This window comes from Oxyura jamaicensis, chromosome 15 (assembly GCF_011077185.1).
Source record: "Oxyura jamaicensis isolate SHBP4307 breed ruddy duck chromosome 15, BPBGC_Ojam_1.0, whole genome shotgun sequence".
Taxonomy (NCBI): domain Eukaryota; kingdom Metazoa; phylum Chordata; class Aves; order Anseriformes; family Anatidae; genus Oxyura; species Oxyura jamaicensis.
In genome coordinates, this window is record NC_048907.1 from 3,902,476 (window position 1) to 3,916,770 (window position 14,295).

Sequence of the window (14,295 nt, forward strand, 5' to 3'; positions counted from 1 at the left end):
TTTCTTCCACTTCCAGGGGTGAGGCATAGGAAGCCAGGGGACTTCTTTCCCCCAAGCAGATCGGGGAGATGTCACACTACGTGAGCCCTGTAATACTGACCGAACGGAACAAAAAATGTATGTAAATGACAAAGCAAGTTCCCAGGGACCAGCCGGCCTCATCCCGCTGCCTTCTCAGCTTGAAAGCCGCTTTAAGAGGTCGTTTCGGATATCGATCGCCACAAAGGAGCAGGAGGAAGCGAGGACCAGCCACCTGCGGTCGAGGCACAACCGATCCGCCCGCGGGTTTCCAGTGGCAGCGGGACTGGAGCAGCCGGGCAGAGGACAGCCAGCTGGGAGAAGGTCAAGCTCAGTTTTTACACCTCACCTCCAGCGCGTTTCTGCAGCCCTCGAGGGCTTTCCCTGTCATGCCCACATCTCTCAGGCCATGGCTCAGTTTTTCACCCCCAGGGACTTCACGAAATCCGTGGTCTCACCCGGTCACGGTGCTCCCTGCCTCGAGGGCTGCTGGAGGAGCAGGATGTGATGCCCAGCACCGCCCGGTTTTCAGACAGAACCAGCGTGAGCCCACGCGTGGCACTGACCAAGCCTTCCAGGCGTGATGCTCCTCCGGCTGCTCGGTGCCCCGGGTGCCTGTCCCGCCTCGGTGAGCGGCACGGGGCTGCTGACAAGCCCTCGCAGCTCTCCTGACACAGCTGCTTGGCGAGGAAACAAACTCCTGTACCCACCACGAGTGCCGGACGGTTTGCACAAGGCAGACGTGTGCTCCCCAACGGGTGTGCTCATGCACAGGTGGGCAGGGCTGACGCACACCCGTGTCCTCCTGTTGGAAACGGTCTTCTGCGGAGGGAGGAGAAGGCAGAGGAGAGAGGAACCCAGCCAGAAGTGTTTGCAGCGTGACAGCATGAACAATGCAAATATTTCAGCTTTTAAATATGTTTGGAATAACAGAGAATGACAACATCTCCCTCATCTTCCCAGAAATAGCTTTGAATCATTGCTGCCCTAACGCAAAGTCCTCCCCCACCCCACAGGATCATTTCTGCAATTAGATTCTTATCAGGCACAAGACGACAGCGTGAGCAGCCGCGTGGCAGATGGGTGGATGCTCAGCGCGCTGCGGTGGGATGCTCCTCCGGCTCTCCAGCTCGACAGCCCCATGCCGCTTGCTCCCGCTGGATGTCCGACTGCACCACGGGCCTTGGGACCAGGCAGTACTGGGGGAAGCCCCGAGCACCTCCCGGTGAAGGCGGCTGCAAAGGGAGTTGGTAAGAAACGCTGCTCCCTGCTGGGGAAGGAGGACAGAAGCAGTGGTGAAACACTTGAGGCATTTCACCTGTCGCAGGGCAGGGAGCTGGAAGCATTGGGGTGTCCTCTCTCCGCAAGACTCCACCGTGAGCCTGATCTCCTCCCGCCGCTCAGCGCTGCACAGCCACAGCCACCTCGCCTCGGGACCCCCTTCCCGGGCACAAAGGCCGCGGCCTCTCCCTGCCCGCCAGAGGCACGAGGCCAGGCCCAGGCCCGAGGAAATCGCCTCTCCTGGGGTAAAGCTGCGAAGGAGAAAAGCCCCACATCCCCACTGGCTCCCTGCTTCATCAACAGCCCCACTAATGAGCCTGGAGCTGTTTTCGCCAAGCGCAAAACAACCCCTGGAGAGGAAGGGAGAGCCCCGTGCAATCCGCGCCACAGGCTGGGAGGCTACGGGAGGACGCGCGCCCAGGGAGGGCTGAGGCTCGCAGCTTCACTTTATTATCCAACCGCTTCGTGCCATTGTTCCACGGCAATAAATCTGGGGAGGCACCGGCATCCAACGCCGCCTTCTCCAGAGGGGGGGAAGCTGGAGCTCAGGGGGAGCTCGAGCCGCCCAGCTGATGCAAGCGCGCCGCCGTCGCCTCGCTTCTCCTCGCTCGCTCCCTCGCAGGTCGCCGTGCTCAGCAAGTTTGCGAGCCCCACTCCTACACATCCTGCTCGAGCGGCGCAGCTTGCCGAGTTCAAAGCGCTGCTGCGCTTCCACCCCCTCCGCTCCCCTCCCCCTGCGCTGGATTACTCAATTAGAGATTATGCCTTTGCCAGCTCCCTCCTAGCCAAGTGGGGCCTCTGCCAAGGTCAACACAAGTTCCAGCCAGTTTCATTAATAACTGTGAGACCAGCCCACTGGAAACTCTGAGAGGTTAATCCCAGCAACAGATCAATGTTCCCATAACAAAGCCACGCAGAAAGCACAGAGCGGAGAGGAGCCTGGTGATTTACCAGCCCGGCTAGCGGCGCTGGGATCGGAGGCACCCACCTCCCCTCACCTTGCAGATCGGGTCCCAGCCAGCGCTGTGTCCCCCAAACACGCCCCGAAGCCGAAGCCAGGCAAAACCCTTGCAAGAGGGAAGCCTCAGCCTCTGCAGCCCCTGCTTTTGGAGTCCCCAGCCTCAAATCTCTCCCAAACCCTGGCACATTTGGCAAGGAAGGGAGCAGGAACAGGGCTCCCAAAAGGCTCCTGCAGCACCCTCGGTGCGTGGCCAGGCTGCGGCCGGGGCAGGAGCGAAGGGGCTGGCCCAGCGCCCTCCCACCGCACCGCCTGTGTTCCAGGAGTTTGTTGGAAATGGGGCTCTGGAAGGGCAGCCGGTGTAAAATTTGGCATGCACGGCGCTGGCTGCAATGCATCATTAAAAATGCATTTTAAACATGTTAATTCAGCCTTTTTTCAATTAATTGCTTTTAAAGCTACGTTAACGTGCATCAAAGCATAATGCCCTTTGCCCTAATTTCTGCTCGCCGTATATATTTCCTGGCCTTGCTGCTGCCTGTTCCTGGAGTCCCACCTTCTGTTTTCATATCCCAGCTTTCAGCCCACAGCACAACAAAAACATTCATGCAGAAAGGGAAGAAATTAAATCCCTCCAACAATGTAAAGCAGAGTCCGAGCCCTACCACCGCATGGCCTTTTAGCAGCCTTTTTCCATCGGTAGCTGTGAACTCTTTCACAACAGAGGGCAGTGGCATTGTCCCTGTTACAGATGGGGAAATCTGAGATATGGAAAGGGGAAGAGACTTACCCGGTGACCAGCGGCCTTCCAGGGCGGGCGGCAGCGAGGCTGGGGTTTCCTGCGCCCAGCCCCGTACCCGTGATCCCGCAGGGCTCCCCGGCAGCACGGCCCCGCCGGAGCAACGGGCTCCAAGAAGTGCAGCCAGGCAGCCTGGCGAGGGGACTAAATGCAGATCGCGACTGACTCACATCCTATAGGAAGAGCAGCAAGCCACATACGCGGTGGAAAAGCAGTCTCAGAAATGGGAAGAGCAAGTGGAAGCATACCGGGAATAAGAAGAGATGGATGGAAGGGGAGAAGCAGGACTGGCCTCCGGCTCTGCTGAGCAGCGAGCAGGTGCTGCATGGCCAGGCGCAGCATGCCGACCTGGGGCAGGACCACCCGCAGCACCAGCAGGCGCAGATGCACAGAGACAGGGCATCACGCAGACACACGGCTGGCCTGCTCGGGAGCAGCCGGCTTTATCCTGATCTGGTGTTACGTGACGAAGGTCCGTGGCTTTATTGGAGAAAATGCAGACGCTGCTGAGGGTCCTGGGAAGCAGCTCCAGCACCTCCAGCACCTGCTTTCCTATTGCCTGGCTATTCTCAGGCAGCTCAAGGGAGCGCCTTCTCAGAGGCAGCGTCAGCCCGTGTTGACACAGAGGGCATGGGGGGGATTTCGTTTGTCTCCCCCCACCACAGCCTGAGCCCACCTGAGCCCGCCTGGCTCCATCCAGCAGCAGCAGCAGCTGGCTCTGTGCCCTGCAGCAACGTGACAGGCGCCTCGCCTCCCAGAAAAGATGCTCAAGTGGGGAAAAGCAGGCAGGAAGACAGCCTTCTGAGCCTGGCTTGAAAAGAAATGCAAGTGCTCAAGGATATGAGCAAACCAAGGTTCATACGAGCAGGTAAGGTCTTTCTGCTAGAACAACAGCGACTTTGCTGGAAAGCTGCTGCTTTTGAGAGGCGCGCTGCCCAACAGCATGCCTGTTTTCTCCAGACGTAAGGAGATGATCTAATAGCAGACATCACCTTCACCTTACAAACCCATCCTTACTTAAGTGAGGCTGTTGTTATCCTGAACAGGGCAAAGGGCCCCAGCTCACCCTGTATTTGGGAAAGATAGATGAGGAAGTGATGAATAAAAGCCATTCAGGGTCTGCTTCTTTTCTGGGGGTGTTAATGGGAAAAACTCTGGGACTGGTTACCAGGATTTGCCACGTAAATTACTTTGTTGGTGTTCACAGCACAGCTCACGGCCCAAACCAACGGCCTTGGAAACGTGCAGGGCTGTTACTTCTCCCTGGGGCTGACAGAGGCCGGTAAGCCCAGAACAACCTGCAGTTTTTGGGGGCGTGCTCAACTTGCACCACCACAAACCTGATCCTGCACCCCTGCTCCAGCGCTGCTCTGAAACCAGCAAAAGCCAACAGGCATCAGCCGCTCAGGAGCAACATCCATCCCAGCTGCATTGCTGCGGGACTCCTTGGGAGGGTCAGGCTGGCACCAGGAGCGCAAAGGCAGAAACCCACCATAAGAACGGCGCTGCCTGGGGAGCGCTCTGCTGTGCGACAGTTGGCTCAATCCATAAATCCACCACAAAGAGCACTCCGAGCACCGAGGAACAAATGGAGCTCCTCGCAACACGGTGACCGCAGCACCGTGGAATGGGGTGAGGGGTAAGCGGATGAATCCTAGGACACTGTTTAAGTAAGCACCAGTGTGTTTGGTAATACTCGCCTCACGTGGTGCGTTTTACCCCAAGAGCTCAAACAGTTTGCAGAGCTGCCCTAGATAAAGTATCGACTGCCTCCGTCACGCACTGAGTCAGCAGCGGAGGCAGGAATAGCACCTCTCTCTCTTTCTCTCTCTCTCTCAATCTCTGTTCCAGGCTGCATGCTCCCATCGCTGGTCCAGGCATCCTGCATCTGCTCCGACCGCCGTGCAGCTTGCGGGTCTGTGCCAGCCCCCCAGCAACACCCCGTGCCCACGGGGAGGGAGTGAAGCTCATGGAAGGATGCCGAGAGCGATGGGATGGGATGAGAGAGCAGGGAGACAGATGAAGGTGCTGCTGGAGCAAAGCAAGGGCCAGTGACTGCTGGAGGAGGCAGAGCGGGAACTTGCTGCTGGAAAGGAGGCATCGCGCTGTCTCGTTTTAGGTCACACCAGGCATGCAGAGCAACTAAAAGCGGTGATGGGGCCCTGTGCGGCTGCTCATCAGAAGGTCTTTATCAGCTATTACTGCTGCTGGCCCAGCACGGAGGCAAAAAAGTAGATTTACGCATGTAAACAGCCCAGATATGCACGTGTCCAGAGCTCAGGGCCAAGGATTGGTCTCAGTTCTCAACTCTTCCCCATGACAAGCACACCGAGAACACGTCCTCGAACACCGAGGCTCAGAGCGATGTGCAGATTAGCTGCACGAGCTTTATCACGTCCCTCATGTCCACAAGCAGTTTATAAGGATGGCTGCTCACTAATGAAGCCAGAAGACTGCTATCAACCCAACTTCCAGAGCTGCAAAGGCAGCGAGACCTTCCGAGGGGTGGTCCTGCACCCCAGGCTTGCCTTCTGCTCCCAGCCACTTAACAGCAGCGAGATCAGCCTGGTCTCACAGCAGCCTCAGTCACACTCAGTCTGGAAACAGCCCTGCCTGTTTTGAGCACCTAACCCCAGCTCCACTTAGACGCTCCCCAATCATTTTTTCCTCTTCCCAGACTTAGGAATTACAAATGACTCCACTAAAAGCGTAATCTTGTCCTGCTGAATTGTCTCGCCCAGCTTTCTCTCTCTCTCTCTCTCTCGCTTTCATTAACAAATGTTTTAAGCCCCATAAAATGCATGTAATTCTTGGAAACGTGTCACAGACCAAGAAGTAAATGCAGCCCCTAAACTCGGCAACTAATGCCTCGAGAGTGGCTTTGCCTATTAGGAACAAATGGCTGAGACAATACGTGGTTTTCCGGTGAGAAGCAGAACAGAACTGCTGATGGAAATAATGTGCAGACAGAAAAGCTGTCCTGGTTTCCTCACGTCTTTGGAGAGAGGATATTTTTTGTCTCATGGCCAACAGTTTATTTTCCCCATCAGCCACCCAGCCCAGCATCCGCAGAGAACGCTCCCCGGTTCGGCGCCACCGCGATGCGGCTCGCTGCTACGGACAGGCTCCCAGCTGGGCTCAGCATCACCTCGTTAAGATGCATCTCCGAGGGAGCAGCAAAAATGGAACAGAAAAGGGCCACAGCACCTCAGAGGCATCTTTTCCAAGGCAACACGCTATCGAGAGTGAAAGGAGAGAGCGCTGAAGTGGCCTGGTGCGTTTTTCATTTCGCAGTTCAAACACTGCTCTTAAGCAGCAGCGGCTCCGTCCCTTCCCAGCCGCTCTCACCAGCGGCACGAGCGCTGCCTGGTCCCAGCCTGCGGCCACTGCAGCCCTCTCCTCCGAGGAATCTGCCCACACCTCCCTCAGAATCCGAATCACCCCTGTTTTCCCCAAGTTAAACATCCTTCTCACTCGGCACGGTCTCGTGTAAGGCGCACCAGCCCAAGCAGAGCTGCTTGCCCACAAGTTACTGCATCAGCTCCCGCGGTGATTCAGGGAAACATCCCTCAGGAAAACAACCCTGGGTAAGGCTGCCAGCCTCCCTTCCCTTTTCCTCACAGCTCATAAGGCCCCGAAGCCCAGCCTGCAGCTGCGTTAGCTCCCCCTGCCCTCGGTGCTGGTGCCCCCCAGCAGCACCTTCCTCCTGGCAGCCAGGAACACATCCGAGCTCAGGGCAAAGTCAAAGGCAACTCACCCCAAGAGCACGCAGCTAAATCCGAGCAGGCACCCGAGCAAGGGATTTTTCTTTGTACTATTTATCACACACGCAGAGGAGACAATTGCACGTAAACAATTTGCTGCGTTACATGAGGCTAAGGCAAGGGAGGCTTTCCTGGGGAAGATTATATTAAGGAACCACCAGCAACCAATTCCAGCCCTTCAAACACCAATATTAAATAAGAGAGATGTGATAAATGAGAAAGGTCAAATAAAAATCAAATCAAGGCACAGCATCCAGAAAAGCCGGACACGACCAACCCTAATTCAGCCAGCAGGAACTTCCCAAACGCTCTGGTGCGTCGAACAGCCTGGTAAACACAGGCCATGACTGTAATGGTGGAGGGGAAAACCCTGTACGCCTTCCTTTCCCCCAGAAGGTCCCCCCAGCTCACTGAATGCCATCCAACAACGCTGAGCACTGTGTGGTGCACCAGGATCCACCACCTGCACGGATTTCAGCAGCGGCACAGCCTCAAAGACCCCTCTGCACCCCAAGGCACCGAGCCCCCCCCCCAGCCAGCCCCCAGGCACCGTCCCCGCACCTTTGAGAGATCCTCTGTCCCTGCCTGCTGGCTCTGGTTCAGCAGAGGCGAGTGCCGCATCAGCGGGTCCTGCAGCAGATCCAGGCGCGGCCGCTTCGTTTCAATGAACTCCAGGTCTGACGGCTTGGTCAGGTCCGAGAGATAGGAATGAGCCTCGGTCCTCAGGTGCAGCTCCTGAGATCTGGGGACAGAGAGAAAGGAGACTTCAGAAAACAGCCCCCCCGGCTCCAAGGCACAAGCTGTTGGGGCAGGACAGAGGGCTCGCCTTCCGCCCGAAGGACGGCTGAAGGGAGGCCACGGGGAACTCAGACACCTCGAGCCCCGCAGACCCAGGAGCTCCAGCTCCATGGCCAGGTCACTGGGCACCGTGCCTCAGCTGGAGCCCCTAAGATTTAGGGTCGGGATTTGTTTTCTCAAGATGGAGCAGGACCGAAAGGGGCCACGTGCAGCTGCGTGTGTCCGACCCAGACCCGGCAAGCCATCGCGGCACGTTACCCAGCAATAGCAGCGGCACTGACTGCTCCCATCAGGCCGAAACGTCTTTTCACCTGTTAAATACGACGCAGTTGGTAATACCTGGAAACTGCTTTGTTGTTTTAAACAAGCATAAAACTTTTTGTAGCTCTGTGTTTCCTAGCAGGATTCTCCTGCGGGACCTGTAAAGGGATCCTACAAAAACACACTAAACCTTTTACTATGCCCAAGGATCAGCTGTGCTGAAGCAGCTCCCAAGGTGTTTTTAACACCTGATGCAGATGGCTCTCTTAAAAATTAAAATGAAACGCAGAAGATTCAAAGCTCGGGAAAAAAACGTGACTTTTTTTTTTCTTTTCCCCCTTAAGCAAGACTGTTCAGGTCCTCCTGAGCCGTGTGGTGCCAGCACCCTCCCCGCCACCAAAGGACAAGCTGATGCCTTTGATGCTACTCGAAGGGGAGAGGAGGGAGGGAGGGAGGCGTTTTGTCCAGGGCGAGCACAGAAGATGGGGGGTCTTGTACGGGGCTTGGCCCCCACCCACAAACGGGGGCTGCTGGCGCTCGTTTTTACCTAGCTAATTAAACACCTCACAGAGGAGGACAGAAAGGGAAGGACCCAGAGCCCTCTGAAGGCAGCGGGAGTCCCCCCAGAGGCTGTAAGGGCTCTGGACCGCATCCGAAGAGGTGGCACCTGGCACAAACCGCCTTCCTGGGGACACTCCTGGGGAGCACAACCTGAGAGCAGGCACAGCCGCTGTGCTCCCCTGCCAAGCCCTGTCTGCTTCTCTCTCACCCCCCCCCCCCCACCTTTTTTTTTTATTATTATTTTTTATTTTTTTCCATGTGAACACCAGCCCTGGTCCCAGAGCACGCGCAGGCCAAACTCTGCTGCTGTGGGTTTGGCAGAGGCGCACTGCGCTGGGAGTCGGGCACAGCTTGCTGCTGACACACAGAAACAGAATCTGGCTCGTCCTCTTCCTCCTTCCCCGCAGAAAGGGGATGAGAGAGCAGAGAGCCTCTGCTTTTGTCACTCAAACCCTGAGCCACGGGCACAGAAAACACAGAGCAGACGCACGAGCAACACAATAAAACTTCTCAGGGCAGAGCAGCCCCTCGGTTTGGCGCTGAAACGCAGCTCACCTGCAGGCTCTCTCACTCCGAACGATGCAAAACTTTTCTCAGCCAGCCCAGAAACATCCCGTGGCACCTCTCGAGTTTCCTGCTGGCTCGCCCCAAGCCCTTGTGCAAACCCTGCCCGCCCGCAGCTGCACGCCGCCGTTCCAGGCTCTGCTGCAAACCCCGGTAACAATGAGCAACTGTTGAGCTGGGCAGGTGTTAAAATATTCCAACACCCAAGGCTCTACTGTACCACGGCAATTAAAAATCAGATGTATTTATTTTCACTTCTTCCCCCCCCCCCACTTTTTTTTTTAAAGACTGTATTACCAAGGAGCTGCTAATTGATGCGGGACAGCTCCGAGAGCCGTGCAGCTGCCGGGAGCACGCCGCAGCCCGCTGCAGCGAACGCAGGCGGCTTTAAGGCGAGGGCAACGCTCGGCTTCACAGAGGCAGCTACTTACCGTGAGGCTGGGACCATGCTGGGGAAAACAGCTGCAGCGTGATAGGGTGCTAGTTTATTTCCATTTCCACATCCACTGGGGCTGCTGTTCACTGCGTGCACTGGAATTTCCAGCCGCTCCCAGCATGACTTTGCCCAGCACAACCCGCTCAGCCTGTCCCGGCTGCCAACAGAAAGGCTCCTGCTTGAAGCCTTCACACCTTTCACTCCTCACATCCACAGCCGCAGCGAGCTCCTTACAACCCGCTTGTACACAGCGATGACGTTGCCACCAGCATGAAAACAGCCCTGCCGAGCACACCGCCATCCCGTTACACCGAGTCTGGGGTTTGGCTGCGTTTTCCAACTAGTTCCCACCTGGCTGCCGTATTCCAGAGATCCCTACTTTGCTGAAGGGAAAGAGGTGGTTAATTGCAGGGGAGTTAGGCCTCATTACGTGAAATAAAACAAATGCCAGCGTTAATTACGAAGCGGGGCGGATCAGTCCTCACCTGGAGTCCTTCCCCACAAACCCAGCGCGACCCGCAGGAGCAGAGCAGCGCAGCCCGCCGATGCGCCAGGGTTTGCCCTCGTGCCCAGCCGTCTGCACGCAGCTCTGCGTTGAGCCAGAAGCCCGGGATGACCCGAGATCAGACCTTTGGTTTATTGCTAATCTAAAAAAGTTAATTGCCCCCCGCCAGCTGCAGAGCCGGGTGACTCACGGACCGCGTCTCTCCCCGGCAGATCCTGGCGTAAGTGGCCGGAATCGTGCAGCAAGCGCTCAGCACCTGCAAGGTGCTCAGCACACCCCCGCTCACTGCGGCCTGGGAAAACATCGCCTGCTCCGTCGTACCTACAGCAGAACCATGCGAGCACAAAACGGGTTAAAAAGGGGTTGAGTGCTAGCTGGGTACAAAGGAGGCTGAGCGCATCCATCACCTGGGAGAGAGGCTCCAAGCAGACATCCCGAGCTGCCCTCAGGGAGTTTGTAGGAGCAGCCCTGATTAGATCTAAATGCATCTTACCTTTATCTTCCTTACTTTGCTGAAGCTAAATCACAGGGAAATGGGCAAGTACAAACTTTTCCTGAGGTCAAAGAGAAGCTTCCCACCCCCTTAACCCACTCCGGGGGCACTGCCCTGCTCTGCAGAGCAGCAAACCCCCTCCTTTTTTCAGACCTTCCCCTTCTCCACTGCTCCATCAGCCGAGAAGCCAAAGGTGGCAGTGGCAGGCAGACCCAGCAGCAGAAGCCCCCTCTGACTTCATGCAGACCGCTCTTCAGCACCAGGGGCTCCCGACACCAACAGGCACTCCAGGCAGGCTCCCGCTGACTTCCCAGCAGCGCTACGTTTTAAGTTTTGCTTCCATCCACAAATATTGTTCCCTACGTCGTGGGGCCAAAGACAGGCAGGTGGGAAAGCTGGCTCTCGCTGACTCTTGGAACAAGAGCGAAGGTAAACGATAGCCTCGGTGCAGCTGTTTATTTCCGCTGGCTGAGATGGTTTGGTGGGAAACGGTCTCCAAAAATAAGTCTAAAACAAATATCTCCGGCCCCCACAGGTACAGACAGACAATAAAATGAGCGAGCACTACAGAAAACCACCAGTGCTGAAGTGAATTATTTATAGCCAATGCTAAGATTTGCAAGAAGTTTCAGCAACCTCTTTATGGCCAATGATATCCAGAGTAGGAGACTGGGCATATTGAGACCTGTTAAAGAGAGAACCCAGAGGGTCTGTAGGAGCAAACCTGCCACCAGGCAGCTAGAAAAACACGCACGGGGCTGGCTGATATATTCCCTCTGTCATACAGCTGGAGAGGGAGGGGGAAAAAAAAACAGCACTTGTCTGGGTAGGGAAGGTGGAGTTCTCACGCCCTGAGCCACGTCTGCCAGCAGCAGGGCTGTGTCTTCACAAGCCGAAGGCGCGGGACCGCCCCGAGCGGGACGCTCCGCTCACCGGGATGCTCCGGGACACCAGCTCGAGCCCTCCAGGTCCCCGCTACCAGGAGGTCCCCCGCATGTCCTCGCCGTGCTCCTGCATTCCCGCACACAGAGACAGGCGGCTGTGCTTCGGCAGCCCCACGCAACCCCTCAGCCAACTTCTTCCGAGCCAACTGCGATGTGAAGGGAGCAGATGCTTTATTTTAAAACGTGCATATTTAAGAGGGCCGTGTGTGGAGCCTGAATTATTCATGGCCAGGACCAGCAGAAGCTTCAGCACCGTGCCACGCAATGGCACTGGCTCACTCAGGAGGACAAATATTTGCGCATCCCTGTGAGCTCCCCGACGCGCTCCTCATTCACCTTTCTTCAGATACCCCGAATCTGGAGTCCTGCTGGAAAAACCTCCTGGCAGTCCTGGGTCGCTGCAGCATTCCTTGGCCTAATGACTTCAGGGACATCCCGTGTTTCACCAGACCTGCTGCACACAGCACAAGATCACCTTTCCTCCCTAGAAACAAATCTGGTTCAAGATTACGCATAGAGAGGTTGCTCCATCAGCTGTTATGCCTCCATGGCAGCCAAGGCAAAGCCCAGTTTTCCCCTCTCACCTCCCCGGCACGGCACAGTGACCCGTCCCACGAAGCCTGGTGCCCCCACATCTCCTCTGAGGCACCTCGGTCACCCTCTGTGCCCACGCACGGACGTGCCTGCAGCCCACGGAGAGCAGAGGGTGCTTGTGGGACAAGGCAACACCGGCACCGAGCACCCACGCGCCAGCAGCTGCCCTCTCCAGCCAGCGTTTTCCCATGTTCATTTAAGGACGGAGAAAATCCATCTCCCAGAACCTGACTTCGAGTGTGAAAAGCCACCAAGATCTATGGTAGCAGGGGATTTCAGCCGCACCGGCGCTCGCTCCCGAGAAAAGGGTCACCTTTAAAAATGGAAACTTTAATTAAAGACCGTAAATAAAATCAGATTGGTCGCGCCGTTAACTCCGGAACAGTTGGTGCCATTTGGCTTGGCACAGATGAAGGCTGAGAAGTGCACATTATTTCCAGCGGCCATGCACGCCGCACCGGCTCCCCACCCGCTCCAGACTCCCACAACTCCCCGGGCTCCTCGGCCAGAAGGATTAATCACGTCCAATAAGCGCAGTAATTAGGCCTGCTCCCATGCTGTATTGCACATGGCTATCTCGGATGGCTGCAGAAGCACAGCAGCTGCTCAGCGTATCCCAAATATCGTACTTCAGATGAAGGCTGGGCCAGCTCCTCAAGCTCCTTCTGACTGCTGAGCTCCAAAAAGAGAGCACGGTCTCAGGAACTGGTAAAGTCATCTCCTATGAAAATGGTGACTCATCTTATTCTGGACAAAGGCGGAACACACGGCGTTAACATGCATACCATTTATTTACGGCCACATTTTCTGCCAGTGAAGCCATAATCCACCCCAGCATTCCTGCGTTAACAAGGAATCTCGCTTCAAAACTGTAACTCGCACCGAGCCAGAGAAGCCCAGGTCTTTGATTTTTTCAGACCTCTCACCCCACGGGCACCTGCCGTTTAACTCAATCCACTTTGTCTCCTTTCAGATCAAAATACATGTAGAAGAGGAAAAAACCCTAATCCCTGTCACCTTGCCAGGACATTCCTCCGCAGGCATTCATGGTACGACTTGTACCAACGGCGGATCCTGAAATACTGCTCCTCGCTCCTGCAGTCCAGTTGGCACAGCCGGCTGAACGAGCTAAGGGGAAGTCGCTGGATCCTTCCAAGAAAAAGCCTGCTCCCAAAAAAAGCCATCAAGGAAAGCAGCACATCCCTGCAGAGGGACACGGAGCCAGGCGGCCCTATAGCAGAGCATTCCGAAGGGCTCAAGTTTCCTTCCCTTCTTCCAAGCCAGGAATGCTACACGGGGAGCTTGAGTCTCTGCCCATCCACCGAGGGATGACGACGACTCTCAGGGCTGACTGACCCGAAAGGTGGGACTCAGAGCCCCGTTCCTTCCAGCATGTTACCACTCGAGTTTTTGCCACCAGCACCTGATCTGTACCTAAAATATCATGTCCGTGGTGAAATGCTCCGCTGCTAATTCCCTTTTCACCAGGCTATTCCTTCGTGACCACAACAAAACAGCAGCCTGGAGAACAAAACAGACCTGCAAGGCTACAGGAAGCCCATCTAACCACCCTCCACTTGCACTGCACTCACAAATGTATTCCTTTAAGGGGTGGGAGTGATCCTGGAAGAGCATCAGACAGCACTACCAACCCCAGACAGGCTGCTTCCTCTCCAATACCCAAAGCAGAGGGGACTGGGAGGGTTTCCCCCCCCGCAGCCCACACTTGCTTCAAGGGGAGGAGGAGGAAGGCAGGAAAAGCAGCCTGGAAATTCATAACCAAATGCCTGACGCCCACCACCGCTGCGTGCCAGGCAGGGCATCGCACAGCTAGACCCAGCTGAGATTCTTCCTTTCAGACACAGCACACCCTGTGCCTCCCTCTATTTATTCCCCCGTGCCCGCTTTGCAGACGTTATTTGTTTGCCATTGGTCGCTCCCTCCTCCCAGCCCCTCGTGCTGAGAGCCAGCTGCCTCTGCTCCAAACCCATCAATCCCGGCCCAGGAACAAAGCCAAAGTGCTTACAGATGCGCCTGGCGTGAACCTGCCAAAGGGGACTCAGCTGCAGAGACGCCTGTTCTCACCGCCCTCCCTCGTCCTGCCTTTGCTCCATGGCAGGCAGACCCAAAGCTGGCTTTTGGGGTGAATATCAACGTCCAGCCCGACCTGCTCCAGGAGCCCCGGGGCCCTGAAGCTCTCGGGTGAGCGACCACGCTCCCAAAGGGCTCCCTTTACAGTGCGTCAGGTGCTATAAAGCAGCGGATCCTCACGCTACAAAGATGGAAAATCAAAGGCCATGGGAGAGGTTTTAAAGCACA

General features: G+C 56.3%; 1 protein-coding gene across 14 annotated transcripts in view; it reads right to left on the bottom strand.

Moving 5' to 3' along the window:
* NCOR2 (nuclear receptor corepressor 2) overlaps positions 1 to 14,295 on the bottom strand; it is a 230,811-nt gene that overhangs the window by 133,899 nt on the left and 82,617 nt on the right. For all 14 annotated transcript variants that reach the window (XM_035341049.1, XM_035341048.1, XM_035341040.1 and 11 more), the window contains exon 4: positions 7,382 to 7,562. In XM_035341049.1, coding sequence (XP_035196940.1) covers positions 7,382 to 7,562 — 181 coding nt within the window. The remainder of the gene's footprint in view (positions 1 to 7,381; positions 7,563 to 14,295) is intronic.